Below are 19,440 nucleotides of genomic sequence, written 5' to 3'. Positions count from 1 at the left end.
TGTAGAGATCCAATGGATGAAAGAAAATTATTTTCAATAAGATGTTGTGTCAGGCCTTGTATGAAATTTAAAAGGAATGAGAATGAAATACAATGTTAATCTAATGTACAAAATCATGCCTTTAAAATGTGAATATTTTAATTAATAAAATTTTGTCAAAATAATAATATATGCCTAAGTGTTTCAATGATTTGTGTCTTAAATTATTTTTACCATTCCTCAATCAGTGTTGCTTAAACAAATTACTGTCACCTGTGTGTCACATGTATAATAATTTGTTAAAAGGACAACTCTTACAATGCTGAATATTATTTTCAGAAATCAAAACAATCGGGGGCATAAAAATTTGTAGGGAACAGTTATACTCATGACTCCAACTAGAACATGTTCTAGTGCTAAATTATTTTTTTTTAGAATACTAACAAGTCCACTCCTGCAAAAAGTTGGTTTAAATAAAGAGAGGAGAAAAGGCCCACCATAACACTGAGAATTTCAATAAGATCGGATATATTTCTATAAAAAAAAATATATCACTTTGAAATTCTGCTTATTTTACAAAACGGTTTTGCAAATCTGTAACCAATGACGTTACCCACTCGCTATTTCTTTAACAATTAGATAAATGTATTAAGAAGTATGGAAGAATTTGATTTGTTCCTCATTACTATGTGAAACAAAGTTTGATATGGGATTTTTATTTCTTCTTGAACGGAATTGCCATTGCTGTAACCTTTTTAAGGGTGTTATTGTCTAATCTGCAAAAAGTGAAATATTGTAATTAAAACATAAAGATAGAGCATCATTATAGCTCTCTTATTTGCATATTACTGCGTTGTGCATATAAATCTTTGTAGAAAATGAGTGAAAGTGACTTATTTTGACATCTGCTTTTTGATGACATTTTCAGCATTGTTTGATTTTGCTCTATATATTTACTCAAATCAAATTTATGTTGAGGTGGACTTGCAAACATAGACATTTGTTTTAAGTTTTTATTTCAAAAGGAGCCAATTCTATGGGAATTAAAATCTGATGTAATGATTTTTATCTTAAATTTGAAAATAATTGCTAGATATCTAAAAGATGATCGAAATATCATACTTATAACAAAACAATCAGGTAAAGTTGAAAATCCATGAAATGTGAATGTTACTATTAAAAAACAGCTATGATGTAGGCCTTAAGAAGATGAAACGAATATAAATTCTCAGAATTTGCATACAATTTTGAAATAAAATTTGTCCTCTTTTGAAATTAAACTGCTTCCCATTGACATAGCTCTTTCTGGGTAAATCACTATCTGTAGCTTTCTGATCTTATCACTAAATATGTAAGATAAGCGTTTAAAGTGTAAACTTAATCATTTAAATGGATGGTCCGGGCTGAAAATATTTAGAAGTCACTGAGCAAAATGCTGAAAATTTCATCAAAATCGGATAACAAATAGTTGAAGTTTAAAGTTGAGCAATATTTTGCGAATGACAGTCGCCATGAATATTCAGTAGGTGGGCTGATGATGTCATATCTCCACTTTCCGTTTTCTTATGTAATTACATAAAATCATAATTTTTTATTCATTATTACATACTTGTGTGAATAATATGTCTCCTTATAATGAAATAAGTTGCAGCAATAAATATCTAATGCATTAAATTAGTTGCCAATCCAATTTTTCTAGTTCTTGGAGGAAAAAATTTGAATAAACCTAATTTCATTTCATAAAATACAAAACAACAAGTGGAGATGTGACATCATCAGCCTACCTAATGAACATTCATGACGACTGTTTTCACAAAATATTGCCAAACTTTAAAATTCAATAACTTTGTCATTTGTTATCCGATTTTGATGAAATTTTCGGCATTTTGCTCAGCTTGGACCATGCCTTTAATACTAAGAACTAGGGCTAGTCCGTAAATAAACCCAATTTCAAATTTTTACAAACAATCAGCGGTATTGCAAAAAGTTTCAAATGACCACGCTACACTTTAGCAACACTGAAAGGTTAGATAATACTCGAATTGTTATTTCAAATTATTGAAGGACAAGTCCACCCCAGCAAAAACTTGATTTGAATAAATAGAGAAAACTTCAGGGGCCGCGGAACCGGGGGGGCTGGGGGGCTTCAGCCCCCCCCCCCACTTTTTCCAAAATCGTGTACAAAAACGTAAAATTGACCATATGATTGTGATTTTTAGCATGGTCAGCCCCCCCACTTTTGGCTCAGCCCCCCCCACTTTGAAAACCGTTCCGCGGCCCCTGAACTTCAACAAGCATAACACTGAAAATTTCATCAAAATCGGATGTAAAATAAGAAAGTTATGGCATTTTAAAGTTTCGCTTCATTTCACAAAACAGTCTCGGTCGGTATGCAAATGAGGAACTGATGACATCACTCACTATTTCTTTTGTATTTTATTATACGAAATATGAAATATTTTTATTTTCTCGTCATTGTCATGTGAAATGAAGTTTCATTCCTCTCTGAACACGTGGAATTCCATTATTTCAACATTTTGTGCTTCAGGCAAGGAGGTCCTAATCGTCAAATTCGTAAAAATTAAAATATTGTATAATTCAAACAATAAAATCCCGACAATGAAGTTTAGTACGACTGTAAAGTCAGATTGCAAGAAAAAGAGAAAAACATCCATTTCGTCATAGGCCTATATACTTTTAGTCGTCTAACCCTACCCCCCCCCCCCCCCCCCATTAAGAGAGAATGTTAACTCTTGAATTTTTAAAATTGTGCACGAAATCAGTTTCAATTTCACCTTTAAAAAAAAGAGAAAAAGTGCCTTCATTATATCCTAGTCGCTAATTACATGCGTTATATGTATTTGAAAAATGTGCCACCCTATCGCTCTCTATCCCTTTGTGACATATGACCCCCCCCCCCCCCCCTCACTAATTGAATTAAATTTTCTGATATAATTTTTGCCACAAACCTACACCAAGTTGTTGTGTATCCGGACAATCAAATTAGGTCATTTGAAAAATTTATCATGCAAAGTTTCATCAATTTTTAGTACAAATCTTAGGAAATATTATAGAGTCCCCTCCGCCCCCCCCCCCCCCCCCTTCATCCTACTATACTACTTGTTCGTTTTCTACGTGCGAAATCCAGCTACTAGCTATCCATTACGCATGCGCGTTTGTTTCGCAACATCCACATGATGCATGTAGATGTTGTGGACATCGACTTTAGGCATCACGTCGAAATAGTATTAATTTGTTGTGAATCGTTCTGCTGATTTCGTTTTTAGACAAGGTAAATATCATATTGCATCTGAAAAGCGTGTCAGGTCAAGATTTGCGTATATATGTATGGTGAGTGTTCAGGGGTTTTGAGATTTCGGCGCGAGTTTGCTTCGGCTCGCTTTCACTTCAGTTTCATCAAATTCAATTAGGCCTACGGTACCGTACTGTACCGGGTATCGGTATTAGACTTTACCGTCAGTAGATTCGTCTCGGTCCCCGCAACGTCGGGGGCATGGTCAGTGAAGGATGCGCCGAAGAAAACTGCTGGAAGCTGCAGCCGGGGGGATTTCCAACTCCAGCCCAGGTCCAGGACCAAGCAAGGCAAGAGTCCAACTCCAAGCAAAAGCGGACATTGTCCAAAATTGTATTATATTGGCTCTTTTTCATATTGGATCATTTTTTTCTATCAAAACTGATCATAATGGAATTTCATACAAAACAATTAGCCACAGCCACAGGCCACACAATCATTTTTTGGGGATCTTTTTTTATAATTACTAGCCTAGGCCTAGCCTAGATCTAGGAGAATCCAAAGACCAAACCATACAAAAATTCTATAACATGGGTCTAGTCTAGATCTAAGCCTACATATATGCATATATATTTTTCTTATTTTCAATATAACGGAAAAGTAAGTAGAAAACTATTTCATATTTTGTAAAATTTTCTTTTGGATAATCTGAACTGAAGTCATGAAGGGTATCAACTAGGCCTATCATATTAACTTGCAACTCATAGTCGTACAATACTACAAAGATTCTTTGTAATTTGATTGGTTGAAAATGAAAGCCATGATTGTTTTTATCCATTTTGTGCTGCGTGCAAATTTAATTTTTCCATTGCACGGCGAAAGTGCAATTTTTATTTTTCCATTGCAAGGTTGAGCTTAGGGTAGTTGGACAGCTGGCAGCCGTCTGTTTCGAGAAGTTTTTTAACATTTGTAATTTTTTTTTAATTTCTCCTCATACACAGATGGCTCGCGATCTTGCAGCCGCCATTAGGGGGTTAACAATGCAAAATCCCCTCGATGGTGCTCATCGATTTTTGTCTTGATTTCATAAAAATATATAAGAAGAACTTTACCAAATAGAGATTATTATTTTGTTTTAGCCTGAAATGCACCAAAACGGGGAAAAATTGAACTTAAAAGGAATAAAAACAGTGGCTGTCACTGTCGGGCAACTTCTACTTCCCTGCTTTATCCAACTTAATGCATAAATATATGGCAATTGAGTCCCTGTACAAATCGATTTGGAACTCTGTTGGTCTCTGTATAAATTGGTGAGTGGAGCCAATGGATTTCAGCGGAACGACCAATATAAGTAAAGTTTGCTGTGAAAGAATGATATGACTCTTTCACAGCAAGTTTAATCATTCCCTTTAATCAATTTTTTCAGAGTTTTTCAAAGTTTCCTATTATTTCATTGTCAGAAGATGGAGTTTATCCCCGAGGAAACATACTATGGTAAGAGTGGAGTGAAGTTGCTTCGTTTACGGACAGAAGGAAAAATTCATCACATCAAGGAAATAGAGGTTGACGTCCATCTTACCCTCCGCTCCAAGAAAGATTTTGAAAGAGGCGACAATTCAGATATCATTCCCACTGATACACAGAAGAATACTGTTTATGCCCTTGCCAAATTAGTTGGGGTGAGTTTATTCATTCATTTCACATTGTTTAGTCATTGGGTGTTTCCAGAAACCTGATATGCCTTATCGCACTTTGTGAAGCCCCTATTTTCACATTCATGTTTGTACAGGCAGAATTTTCATTCTCTAAGTGGTAATTAGGAGATGCATGGTCAAATTCGATATTGCACTTGAGTCTCTTTGATTTATTGCTGGTTTAATTGTCCTTATTTTCGTTTTGAAATCCTTTATTTGGTGAATTTTAAAGTGGAGGGGGGGGGATTGTGATCTCTAAGATGTGTATTTTGATTCATGAATATTGTAATATTATGTTAGTGACATTTGGGGTTACTATCACACTTATTTGGTGTAAAAGTTCTTGTCTTATCTTTAAATCTATACCAGTTGTGGTGATAATCTCAAAATGAAATCAAATAGAATCCGATAAATTGGCCACCCAAGTGTTTGTGTTGATATGTGCCAAATGGTTTTGTTAATTCTGTGAAATAGTAAAATAACAGAGCTGCTCAAGTCAGTTAGAGGGTCTTGTTTCAAGCGCTGATGATATACCCCCACATGTGCCTATCTTTGTTGGTGACAAGTTTGATTTTATTTTGTCTTCAGCTTTATGATTTTAGAGACTTAGTTTACAAATGTGAATGTATCAGAATAACCAGATCTAGGTCTGCGATGATATTATGACAATTGACCTTGATTTTATACTTTCTCATGAAATCATTCTTTGCTGCAGCCTACAACTCCATTAGTTCTCATTAACCCAGATTAATTGATGATATAAACTTGCTTGTTGCCATGACCTCTTAGGTGCGATCTCCTGAGCAGTTTGGACAGGCGTTGTGTCGTCATTTCCTATCGTCATTTCATCATGTCATGGCTGTACGTGTCCACATAGAGGAGGCTCCATGGAAATGCATCACACAAGGAGGACAGGAGCATGTCCATGCCTTTGTCCTGGAGAAACAGTGCATAAGGTTTTGCGATCTACTTCAACAACGAGGAGGTAAATAGATCAGGCAAAAAATTCTCTCTTTTTTAAAATAAATTTCTCATGGGCCACTTTTCATAACTTGCTGCCTTAATCTGCATTTTGGATAATTTTAAATATTGCAATGAATGGGGATTTCCAGGGCTACTTTTTTTAGTTTCCAGGGCTCTAACCCCTAGCCCCCATGTAATTTCTTCCCTATAAATTGTAATAGATTCATCAGCAACTCTTGTTTCAGTCCAGGATTGTGTTTCATATAGCTATTCATAAACGACTGGAACCTCTTCTTAGGTGGTACATAGGGATATCATTTAGAACAAGGAAGGGTCACCAGTCGTGTGTAAAGTCATTCATAACTTACATACAGCTTTATGAAACGGGCCACAGGGTTGTAGGGACAGTGATTTTCCGTTTCTAAAAATTGCCTTTTCCGTTTCAGAAAATCTCAAATTCCGTTTCAGCATGTCTGAAAACGGAAATTCCGTTTCCCCATAGACTTTGTGTACAAGAAAAATTGACAATTCCGTTTACATAGAAAACCAATACGCAACGAGTAGCGATGTCAAAATGCTAGCGCTGCTCAAAATATGCATCTACCAATGTACTAACATCGCTTTAAAATCCATATTAATCAAAGAGATTCGAGCTCATAAAATAATTAGGGAAACACAATCAACATGAATATATTCTCACCTTTCATAATATTAGCATTATTTTATTGTTAAGTGGGATTTTATCGCGGATTTGGGGACTTTTCGGACATCGTTTTGAGCAGTCGACGACTTCCGAATATCCGCCATTTTGGATTTGATGAATCACCATGATCATTATATTATGACCGAACGTAGAGGGCAGCAACACACGGCCGGATTCTGCCTTCTATGCGGACGTAAGTGTAAACAAATTTGGATACGATCGAGTGATGGAGAGGCTCAAGTGTAGTTACGATGTGTTGATTGTCATGATTGTTGTTGCAAAGTGAGATCGTGTTTTTTCGGTTGATATTCGTATTTTGTTGAGGATTTGGGATTAATTTCTGTTGCTTTTTTTGTGCATTTTGAGAAAAAACATGTTTTCAGTGATTTTCCGTTTGAAAAGCCACTTTCCGTTTCAAACAGCCGATTCCGTGAATTCCGTCCGTTTTCCGCGATCGCGGAAAATCACTGTCCCTAGGGTTGCGTTTAATATAGCTATTCATAAACAACTGGAACCTGTTCTTGAGTGCTGAGAAAAGATACTGAATTTTTTGTTGACTTGCTGATTGTAATTTTGATAATAAATTTTTAGGTTTTAGATTTATGGTGTTGCGTATGTAGGTGATCTCATGGGTTTTTTTTTACAGTTCTGTCTTATTCATTGTCTAAACCCCATCAAATATTCACCTCTGCTTTGCTATTTATTTTTTACACATACATGTAAATACCAAGGTTAGATTCCTCTTTAAAATGCGTAAATAATTATACCAGAGTTGCTAATTTTCCGGATTTTTCCGGAATTCCGGATTTTTTCCTTTGCTGAAAAATATTCCGGGAAAAAAAAATCGATTGTCAAAGTGAAATCCGTAAAAATTTCCCCTCCAAATCTTGTCACGGAGTTCGCTACGGAGAGCGCAATTTCAATTTTGGATGGCCAATTTGCGCAGACGGAAAATTATTAGCGTTGTGCGCAGCATGAAGTTTAGTTGGTATTATAGAATGGATGAGAAAATCCCTGCAATCTGATTGGTTGAGAGCTATGCAAGAATTTTTACTGGGCTGCACGAACGATATCCCGATAATCAAAACGATATCCACTGTAAACAAGCTATCGCCCGAAAAGGTCATTGTGATGTCATCGCGCATGTACTGTTACGCTTGTTTACGTCAAAATTTTGAATTTTCGATCAAGGCAGAATGAATCAAATAAAGGATGCAAAATGATCTGTAAGTACAAATACGGTACCGTAATTGTCTTAGGGATTAAAACTGCCCGCATACTCGTTAGTTGAGAAGTACAGACATACGATCTAATGTTAGATCTACTGCCCTGAGCTGTGAACAGCCAAATTCTCCACTGCACTGCAGGCCCAGCCCCAGGCAGCTGCAAGCACTGGCCCCCGGCGCGGCCCGGGCATACACACACAGCTATTGGAGGTCGGAGGCTGCCTCAAGATCTTGTCAATGCAAAGCTGTATTTGGCATTTTGGGTATAATAATGCCTTTGTGCCAACATATTATGCAGTTAAGCCCAAATTTATGTTGTCCAGGGTTATCAATGTGTCTGCATTACATTTTGGAATCTTCATGCATCTGGTAAATAAATCATGCGTCCGGTAAATTTTTTCATGCGTCCGGTAAATTGAATTTACCGGACGCATGAAATTATCATGCATCCGGTAAATCATTAATTTTTGTATTTTATTCAATAAATTTTTTCCATTCTATAAAACAGATGATGCATGGGTTTCTTTCGTGGGTCAGTGGAACTGTGTGCACGCGGTAACTTTGGCATTATGGTCTAAACCCACTCGGCTGCGCCTCGTGGGTTAAACCATGCCAAAGTTACCTTGTGCACACAGTTCCTACTGACCCACTCTAACCCATGCATCATTTGTATACTGTACTTGGACGGTACGCGCGAGCAATACTTTGTAGCAGTTGCAAACGCCGCTCTATACCCTGCAGGGATACGGGTGTCAGCGCTATCCCAGTCGGGCGATCGCCCGGTAGAACCGCTCGAAGCACGGCCCGGTGTGGCTGCAATTGCCTGCTGCTGCGTGAGTGATTGGTTGTCTGCCGCGGGATTTCAGCTGAAAACCTATTTGCTACCATGAAATATGTGTTCTCTGGTGCGTATTCATCAATTCATATGTGTGAACTATCCATCATTTTGATAGAAATTGTGATTTATGGATTTTCAATAGTATAGGATTGTCTTGTTGATGAGTACAGTGAGTGAAAAAGGGCACCCCAGCTGCTACATACACCCGTCCCGAGTCGCACCCATTGGCCGCAGCATATTAACCCGCAGCAGGTTAACCCGTACCGTAATGAGTACGGGTTACATGATTTTTTTTGTTTTTGAGCACCTTTCTTGCCTATGATATGAAGTTTATTATGTCATTAATTATTTGTTATGTACTACTGTAGATTAATGATTTCAGCCCTCTAAAGAATAAGAAAACGTTCCAGCTTCAGGGGGCTTCGCCCTTGACCCCGCCAGGGGCCCTGGTCGGGCCCCTGGACCCCGGCCTGGGTTTTCAGGATTTTTTTGAGCTATCAGTTAGCATCTCTATTATACTAATTTGTGGTAAAACTTTCTTCCTTTTTAGGTCTTGTGCAGGTTTGGTCTGGTTTGAAAGACCTCAAGGTTCTAAAAACAACCCAGTCTGGATTTGTTGGTTTCATCAAGGACAAATACACTTCACTTCCTGAGGTTACCGATCGTCTCTTCTCAACCAGTGTCTATGCTAGATGGCGGTATGCGACGCTGTATGGGTTAGATGAAGATAAGGCATGGTAGGTTCAATATTCTATCCAGTTATATGCTTCTTTTAGATTGAATTTTTCTTCAATATTTCTTCAAGACTTGTTAACACTTTGCCCGCCACGGACAGAATCACTCCTGCGCCACATTAATTTAAGATGCAACCTTAGGAGAGTTTTGCATGGACTATGCTAATTCCGCTAACAATAGCTTTCGATTGGTTATTTGTGAAGAAAGCTTTTTGTGTATATAGTGCAATGAATGCACAATGTTTGTATGAGCAATAGGCTTAATGCACTGTGGGTCTATTGTGAATAGAATGTGATTTGAGTCGAACTTGGCAGTCTGCTGTATGTGACTCTAGTTGAACAGAGCGGGTAAAGAGTTAAGTGTGTGTTGACCATAGTCTTCATCATTTTTTCTGTGCTAGTTAAAGTTTGAATATACATCTCAATATTGTATGCCCATGCAAGGTAAAAAAGAAAGTACACAATTGATACATAAATGAACTGAATAAAAGTAATATCTTACCTATTGATATTATGTTTATATCCTGCATGGGGATCACCTTATTTGCTAAAAGAATTTGTAAATCTGTCAAGAGGCTCTACAGAGTGGTTATTGCATATATGTAAACTAAAATGTAAATCAGTCATAGTGTACATGTATTTTGATGTAAGTGTGTTGTTATTAGCAATAAAGCAATCTCCAGTACCAATGAATATAGCATCAGAAGATGATGTGAAAACGACATGTGAAATTATCTATGTTAGGGTATTTGATCAAAATTATAGAAAAGAAAACAGAGATGGTGGGTAGATTGTACTGAGTGGTTTTGTATTGATATTACATTGAATCTGTTAGTAATTGGGCTTAAACACAGCTCACTTAGAACATGCTGTATCGTGTCATTACTTTATAAAGGCTGAGAAGAACTTAGCCTCCAAAATATTGATATTGCCTTTGAAATTTGCACCCCCCCCCTCATGGAATTGCCATTATGTTCACTTCACAAGGGCATTGGGAATGAACTCAGAGATGCCAACCCTCCGGATTTCATCGGGAGGCTCCCGAAAATTCATCCCAACTCCCGCCCTTACGATTACCATCCTTATCCTCCCGAAATTACAATTTTTTTGCATTGATCAAATTGGATTGGAAGTACATGTATCGTCTGCTAACTTTAGCATGTATTAACTCCATTACGTTCGCTGCTACTAAATTATGTGTGAAGGGTAGACAAATAAGGAGCAGCGAAAAGCTGGTGCATGTGATATGCCCAACGGGAATCCACTGTGCACCAGGCCGGTAGGCCCGGCTAGCTTTGCGAGGCGTGTGCGCTCGCGGCCACTGGATTTGTCGAGTCGTGCGGTGGAATATCGGTGTGTGATTTCGGCGTATTGATGGGTTGATATTGACACGAAATGGTGGAAAATCAACAAAAGAAGACCAAGAAATGGCCTCAGAAGTATAAGACTGAATGCAGTCTCCAGTACCTGTATGTTCGGAAGTCGGAAAGAGGAATTTACCATGCATTTTGCGCAATTTGCAGTGTGGACATTTCAGTTGAGCAGGGAGGTCGTGATGATAATTCGGAAGCACGAAACGTTAGGGAGCAAACGGCATAGGCCTACAGACATTGCAAAGACAAGATCTTCGAGCTACACTAGTACCCTGTTGTCTTTATTTCACCAAGCAAGGGACCAGCGCTGAGCTTTTCTTTACTGGATTTATAGTGGAACATAACCTGCCTATAGCCGATAGTGATAATTCCTCATTATTATTGTTGAACAGGTACTTCTTTTGACTTTTGTCCCCTCATTTTTTTTACATGTAAAAATGCATATTTGATATTTTTTATGTTAAAAAAGTGGGAACAATGTTTATTTCAAAACATGTGAAATGCCCCAAAATAAGGGTCAGATTGCACCAGAGAGCATCTAGAAACCCAGAGCTGGACCCCGGCCGCAAGGGTCGAGCGCTCCGCGCTCGAGATGTGCGCTACGCGCACATAATTTGGTGGCGGTTGCAAATCCTCCCTAATTCTGATTTCCAAAAGTTGGCAGCTCTGGGAATGAACTCAATCATGAAAAGCCCCCACAGGATTTTCTTTTCTTGATGGTAAAATCATATTGCATTCCTTATCTCTTATATCAAAACATGAGAAATCAAAAGTAAATAAAACAAATGTTTGTCATAGTAGGGAGTGTGTTATTTGAGATAACCTATTTAGTCATTTTTTTGTGTACCAGGCAAATGGCGAAGGAGGCAATCCTAGATGTGTTTGCTGGCCCGCCAGCAACTGGTGTTTACTCTGCCTCGGTTCAACACACTCTCTATCAGACTCAGGAAAAAATGCTTCAACTCATTCCACAGGTAAGAAGAGAAATTTTTTTTAGAGATTGATGGTGTTCTTATACCAAACCAAACAAGGTTTGAAGGTCGTACAGTCAGGTAGAAGGTTGGTCCATTGCAAATCTTGTGGATCAAACCACTTCCTCAGTTTCCAGCCAATGCTCATGATACTTGACGTCCACATTGGCCTTGTAGTGAAGATGTGCAAGTCACCTTTTTTCATGTTTATTTTTCAAAATATTCCTCTTTTCCCTTAGTAATTTGAAAATGTATCTTTTTTCAGCTCAATATTATGAATATCAAAGTCATCAGAACTACTAAAATCTTACTACAGACTAGCCTATTGTGTGAGAGGGCATTTGACTTAGGTTCTCATTTAGATTTGTTTATTTTACAGATCAGTGAGGTTACCATGGAGATGCCCAATTCTCACTACTTTTTAGCGGACCTCAAGAAGATCAACATGGAAAACAATAACGAGGTAATTTTGCTTTACTTCAATAGATTAAAATTGGATACTACGTGCTAAACTTTTCATAACTCTACTGTAATGTAGGGGTACATTGTACGTATATATTTTAGTGAATTTGAATTAGAAGGTCATCTAATATACAGTATCAGTGTCATGGTCCAGTGGTTAAGACTCTCGTCTTACAATCTAAAGGACGTGGATTTGATTCCAACCGGCAGGAAGTAATTCCTCAAAAAGCCGTGTGCACCGGAATCGGTATACTAGCTTAGCTGGGGTAATATAGGAGCACCTTGAGTACCTAGCAAGGTGGATACGTGCGCCAGACAAATCCTATATTATCATTATCATGGACTTCGAGATTTATGCATTTCCTTGTAAAAATCCTTTATATTTGCATTTATGTACATTTTTCTTTGTTCTTATTTGTTCAATAATTGAGCTAATATAATATTATAAGTATTGGACTTTGATTTCATATCTAGCAGATGTTCTATAAAGATAGTGAGCCTTGACAAACAGAAGGCCTTAGTCAAATCAGGGATTATGAGAAAAGCAAGATTTAATCTGCTTAATAAATCAGCGATTGTAGACTTCAAATGTTAGTGTCACATTTAAACAAGATATTTTTTTACCATGCTGCTCGCTGACTTACCTTCAAATTTTGAGACCAAATTTGTGATGCCCGGCATGTGGATATGAAATTACGCAACATTATGAAAGTGCATGTCTAACCAAAATTGCTCAAATATGTATACTGTATATCATTATCATGTACAAGTCAATACAAAATCTGTTTCATCTAAAATTTGTAAGTGAATGATTCTCATTTTTATTGAGAACAGTCATTTGATTGAGATGAATTTTGTTGAAAAAACAAAATGAAAATATTAAAATCTAGAGAAATACATTAGAAATTTTAAAAACAATAAAATACATAACAAATTGAAGTTTGGCAATTGTAGTTGTTAGGAATGCCACATACATGTAGAATATTTTTACCAAAAATAAGCTTTCTTGGAGAATAAATTAGCATAATTAATTCATATTGAAAAACATAGGAATTTTGTGCAATTTACCTATGCAATGGCATGCATTATGTCATCTACCTTGCAAATTATGGCTATTGCGAGATCCACGACAGAGATCTTGGGGGGGGGGGCTGTAGGCCCTATCCCCAGGACTTAATTGAGCTTGTGAAATAGCCCAGGTAAGTTAGGGTGAAGGTTAGATAATCAAACCATCTTTTTAAATCCTAATTTATGTGAATATCTCTCTTTATTTGCATATGACCTCAAAACTTCAATTTCTTTTTCTTTGATGTTATTGTTTTTGTGAGCCTGTTTTCATTGACCTTGCCCTATAGAATTTATACTTGGATAATGTGTTTATGAACTCTTGGATATCAAGGGGATTCACTGCTAATCAAAAGTATTCTATCATTGCTTTATATTTTATGAAATTAATTAATAAATTGAATTGAACTTGACATTATTTACAGTGTGTTTGTGAATGTTTCTTTATTTCATCTAGGTTCTAATGCCTGTGGATAAACCGTATGGATTAATAAGAGCTTCTGTAAAACGTTCATCAACATCAAAGCTGTGAAGAAACCAAACCAAAATCAGCCTGATAAAACTCGAGTTTCTTGGAATAGGGAAGGCTACCTCAAGCTTTTATAAGCTTATTGATCTGACTGCAGTCTGATTATTTTCATGGTGGTTCCAGTAATTAAATCTCTCGGACTCTGGGCATGTTTAACAATAGTTACGACTGTTTTAACTTTGCCATTATGGCAAACTACCATAGGGTCAGTAGTGAGTCACAATCAAGGTTCCCATGGAATTAATGGCAAATGAAATGAAAATTTTGCCTTAGAAAATGTAAATACATGTACCTTGAATTGAATTTGGGATAACTTTGATTAACTTTAATTTTGACCGTTCCAGCGCCAAATTGAACATATATTCGGTAATATGAAAGCAAGAATCAATGTACGATAAATTCCTACAATTAATGTAATATTGTATGAGTTGACCTGCTTTGTAAGGAAAATACAATGTTAAGTCACCCAGAATTATCCCTGTAAAGTGATATTAAAGTACTATAGTAATATTTTATAAGCATGCGGGGTGATGTCATTGAATGAGTAAAGTATATTCTGTTTACTTAAATTTCTTAAATTGCACACAAGAAGCATTATTGCCACCTCCAACAGTTGGATTAAAAAAATGAATAAACAAACACTCCAATCTACAGCAATTGCAAATCAAATTGCACATAGCAAAAAAAAAGAAAGAAGAAAACACCACTGTTTGTGACATTATATATGAAAGATAATTATAAATAAACACTTTAGATTTCTTGTATTGAGATTCATGCTGTGTTTAACTTCGGCTTGTAATGTTTGGATTTTATAGGTTTCCAAGTACAAATGTATAATAATAGAAACATAGCACTTTAGTACAGCTACTCTTCCTAGGCACGGAGCATTCAAGGAGTTTTTTTCTCACCGGGTACATGCTGGATGGCAAGTGGAAAATGTGATATAAAATGCCTTGCAAAATATAGGCTATTTGCAAAAATTATACAAATTGTAAATATGTGTGAATAAGACGAATATTTTTACCATGTTTCTACCAAAGAACAAGAGGTTTACATATTGGGTATCTGTTTATGGGAACTGGGGGACCCTGTTCATATCAGTGAAAATTATTGGACCAAATTCACAATGTTTTTTTTTTTTAACTATCAGTTGAACCCACGGTTTATGCAGATTTCCTGTATAAATTACGCTTACTTTCCGTGTATATTAGAAAATGTCCAATGCTGATGCTCACCTTTGTCACAGTGAGCTAAATTTATGCCTGTTGCCATGGTTAAGGACACTTCTTTATTCATGAGTCGGCTGTTTAACAACGGACTTATCGATTCAAAACAGTTGACTCGTGAGTAAAAAAGCATACTTAATCATGGCGAGCGTAATCTATACAGGAAATATGCATAAAATATGGGTTTAGCCGATGGATTTAAAACCACCTTTGTAAATTCGGGCCATAGAATTCAGTTAAAGAGGTTGAATCTGAATGTAGTAATTCCCAGAACTGTTCCATGTTGGTCCTCATCAGTTCATCTAATCATGTAGTCGCATGAAATCTTTATCTTGTCAATTGTTGGATATAAAGAGTGTAGATGTCAAACATTCTTGCAGTAAACAAAATGAAATTATTTTGTATTTGGAGATGTTTATCTGTAGAAACAGTGATCTTCCGTTTAAAAAATGGCCGTTTCCTTTTTTTGAAATCCTTTAATTCCATTTAAAACCTAATCTAAAATGGAAATGCTATTTTGTGAAGGTAAATTCAATAAATTTTCACACGATAAGTAAAGAACCATATCAGATTTTTTTTGGATTAACCAGTAAAGAAATACCACTGTCCTTGTGTCCAATTATATCCAACCTAACATCAATCGGTTCTAAAAGATTTTAAATTTATTTCCTATTTTTTCCTCATACTTAACTGATTACCACCCTCTAATATTTGTCTTCTTTTAATATATTTGGTCTGGTTGGGCTTCACTTTTTATAAAGAAGAGAATCAAATTCTTTCAGTGTAGAATATAATCTGATAATCTATATATTGATACAATTTGTGAAATGTCTTGCCTTCAAAAGGCACATTCATTGTCATTTATTACGCTAACTGAAGGGATAGTGGTCATTGAAATGTATTCAATTCCTGATTTAGATGTAAAATGATTTACTTATGCTGTGAAAAGTTTCATCCAGCACTGTAGATTATTTTATATGTACTTATTATAAATTGTAGATTTTGTAAGGGTAATGACTATATTGGTGTCGATTCGGCAGACTCTAGCCATACAATAAGGGTTTACTCTGTTTTGGAGGCTTTAAATCAGACTACAAATCTTGGACTTGTATTTTTTCCAAATCTTGCCTACATTTTAAATTGAAAAAAAAAACTGATCTTGGTAAGATCGCTCGAGGCGAGATTTGAACCTCCGTCAGCGGAACGGAGTAAACTTATATGGTACTTCATTTTACCAATATGCCACACTCGACAAGCTGATCGGAAGGTTGGATATTACGCCTTATAGTTTGGCCATGAATATTCATGAGGCATAGTCTGACTAAATAAAGCCTAATGAGAATATACTGGGTCTGCATCTGTGGAATCGATGCCAATATAGTCTTAACCTTTCGTAAGGTTACATACATACTTCCATGGAGTCATATTGTGTGACGAAATTGGCACATATTCCTGGCTTTTTACATTTTTTTTTCAGTTTCACAAAAGTGTATAGATGTTGAAAGATGTTTATTTTAGATCCCCTGCATGGGAGAAAATCAAATATTCAGCAACACTATAGTATATAGATGAATGGTAAGACAAGATCAGACCTGCCAACCTCTGGGAATGAAATATTGTATTCTGTGATAAAAAAAGTGTATTTTTCCCCAAAAAAGTGCATTTCATAATAAAATGCATGGCGCACTCACTCATCGCGGCGCTCAAGCTGCATGCAAGCTAGAATGCGCACTGCTCTTGCAGATGAAAAAAATACTTTTTTCAAAGAAAAAATGTACTGCCATATTTTGGTTGCAAAAACGTACTAAATACGCCAAAAACGTACTGGTGGGCAGGTCTGCAAGATTTGCAAGTGTGTGTCATACAGGAATCTTGTGTATTGTATTCCATTCATCCTTTATATGTGGAGTTGAAATTGAACACCAAACTTTCTGGAATCGCTGTTGAAGATGTGGTTAAACGAGAGATGAAATACAGTTGAGATATTTCTTAAATGACAGATATTTGGTTTTATTTTAACATAAAGGTATTTCTAGGTGTATGATAGAACGATCAATTTTCCACCTTTAGCACTAGTACATGTACATTTTAAGGCCACCACACACCTTACGACTGTCTGTGGTCCAATTTTGGAACAAATCGCATTTTGCTCATTTTCTGAAAATGTGAATGGAACATATCATTTTATTTAACCCTATCTAGGCCGGGGGGGGGCCTCGGAGGCCCCCCCTCAACAAATTGCGCGATATTTTCGCTGTGCGAAATTTTTTGACCGCGCCGCTCGCTGAGTTTTTACTTTCAAGTCTTGCGCAACTTTTGAGACCAATTTTGCATCACCCGGGTACGTGGTTCCGAAATTACGCAACATTATGTAAGTGCATGTCAGACCGAAAATTGCTCAAAAATGTGATTTCGTGTACAAAGTCAATGCAAATTGTGTTTTCAACCAAACTTCATAAATGTATGATTATAGTCTAAATTTATTCATGTTATGATTTTTATGATCACAGAAGAGTCCCCAACAAATTTCATTGAAAAAACAATGAAAAACAAAAGGTCAAAAAACAAAGAAATACATAAGAAATTGCAAAAAACAATAAAATACATAAGAAAATGATTTGATATCACAATTTTTTTCATGTATTCTTGCTAAGGACACCACAAAGAGTTTCTATACCAAAAATTAGTAAATTTGGAGCTTTATTTAGGGAGTTAGAGGAAAAAGTATGATTTCGTATACTAATGACGCATAAATTAGCATAATCACTTAATAGCGATTCGCATGAAATAAATTACTATACAATCTTGTAGATTATGTCCCAGACAACCCGCGTGCCAATTTTCGGCGCGATCGCGCAGTCGACGGCCGAGATCTTAGGGGGGGCCTGGGAGGCCCCCCCCCCGGCCATAGGAACTCCCAAAATACCCCGGCCTAGATAGGGTTAAAGTTTAAATTAATTGAAAGAATACCAATATAACCATTTTGAAAGATTGCAAGCCTTTATTTTGGAGTAATGGCCAAATTAGGTTCAAATTGTAGCCAATTGTACGACTGCTATAACGTTGTTACATCTAGATGTTAAATTCGCTTTTATTCTAAGAAGGATCATAGTATAGTCACAGAATTGAACATAGGTATTCGTACGATGATTTTGAACATTACACAATAAGTTACTCCAAGTCTCAATAATAGCATCAAATTCTACTACATTTTATTCTGAAATTGGGTCGCAGACCAATCGTGAAGTGTGCGGTCGCCTCTATAAATCAAGGAATTGACATATATACAGTATAATTTATATTGAGAATTACTCAACATTCATTACTGTCTAATCATGTAAAACAATTATGATTCGAATAAACATTTTTGTATCCCTTCATCCTTTTGTACAGGTTGTAATTTCTGAATATTTTCTTTCAATGTAAAAATATCATAGGCTAAGGTAAAATATACAAATGGTGCATGCAAATCTATTTGTTCTCAAATTGAGGCTCTGATCAAATAATTGTACAAAGCTATTAGGCTGAGTGCAATGGATAGAACACAGCCTCAAGGAGAAGGGATAGGCCATATAATGAACAAATCGAAGCATTTATCATTTCTATTATGCAACCACATTATACTGTTATTTGATAAAAATAGAAAGCATTAAAAAATGTCTCTTTTCTTAAATGTTTATTACTTGGTAAGCATGTACCCAAGGGATAAGTTCCACCCCCTCCATGACAATCAGATCCAAGATAGGAAAGTAATAAAGTTTTAAAATTCTGCTTTCATATATTTCACACAATAGATTTATATACACAACAGGGTTATGCAAATGAGAAGTCAATGTCCTTATTTCTTTTCCATTTTATTGTATGAAATTATTCAGTATTTTCTTTTTGCAGATTTGACTAACTGGACCCTCAGTTAACCCTAAAGACTGGGGGGGCTGATTCAGCCCCCCTCAACATTTTTCGCGATAAATCCACCACGCGAATTTTTTTTACCGCGTCACTATTTACTTTCAAGTCTTGCGCAACTTTTGAGACCAAAATCGTGACCCCCGGGTACGCGGTTCCTAAATTATGCAATATTTCGTAAGTGCATGCAGACCCAAAATTACTCAAAAACGTGAATTTGTGTACAAATCCAATGCAAATAGTGTTTTTAGCCAAAATTCATAAATGTATCATTATTTTTCCTTTTACTGCTTAAAATCAACTAATTTTATCTTTTTTTATGGTCAAAATAAAGTCCCCAACAATTTCCATTGAAAAAACAAAAAGTCGAAAAACAAAGAAATACATAAGAAATTTAGAAAACAATAGCATAGGAAAATTAATGTGATGTTGAAATTTTTAAAAATAAATTTGATCAGATGCCTATCTAGAGTATGTGAAACAAAAATTAGCATTTCAGGGGCATTATTTTATTAATT

General features: G+C 36.2%; 1 protein-coding gene across 1 annotated transcript; it reads left to right on the top strand.

Annotated features, from left to right (window-relative positions):
* Positions 1 to 3,157: 3,157 nt before the first annotated feature.
* LOC121428678 (uricase-like) lies at positions 3,158 to 15,387 on the top strand. Its single transcript, XM_041625477.1, has 7 exons — positions 3,158 to 3,271; positions 4,693 to 4,911; positions 5,716 to 5,911; positions 9,207 to 9,393; positions 11,614 to 11,737; positions 12,114 to 12,197; positions 13,719 to 15,387. The coding sequence occupies exons 2-7, from the start codon at positions 4,696 to 4,698 to the stop codon at positions 13,791 to 13,793; spliced, it is 882 nt and encodes a 293-aa protein (XP_041481411.1). The 5' UTR covers positions 3,158 to 3,271; positions 4,693 to 4,695; the 3' UTR covers positions 13,794 to 15,387.
* Positions 15,388 to 19,440: the final 4,053 nt, after the last annotated feature.

Source organism: Lytechinus variegatus, chromosome 15 (assembly GCF_018143015.1).
Source record: "Lytechinus variegatus isolate NC3 chromosome 15, Lvar_3.0, whole genome shotgun sequence".
Classification (NCBI taxonomy): Eukaryota; Metazoa; Echinodermata; class Echinoidea; order Temnopleuroida; family Toxopneustidae; genus Lytechinus; species Lytechinus variegatus.
The sequence above is the reverse complement of the archived record's forward strand: the minus strand, read 5'-3'. Positions and strand labels throughout refer to the sequence as shown.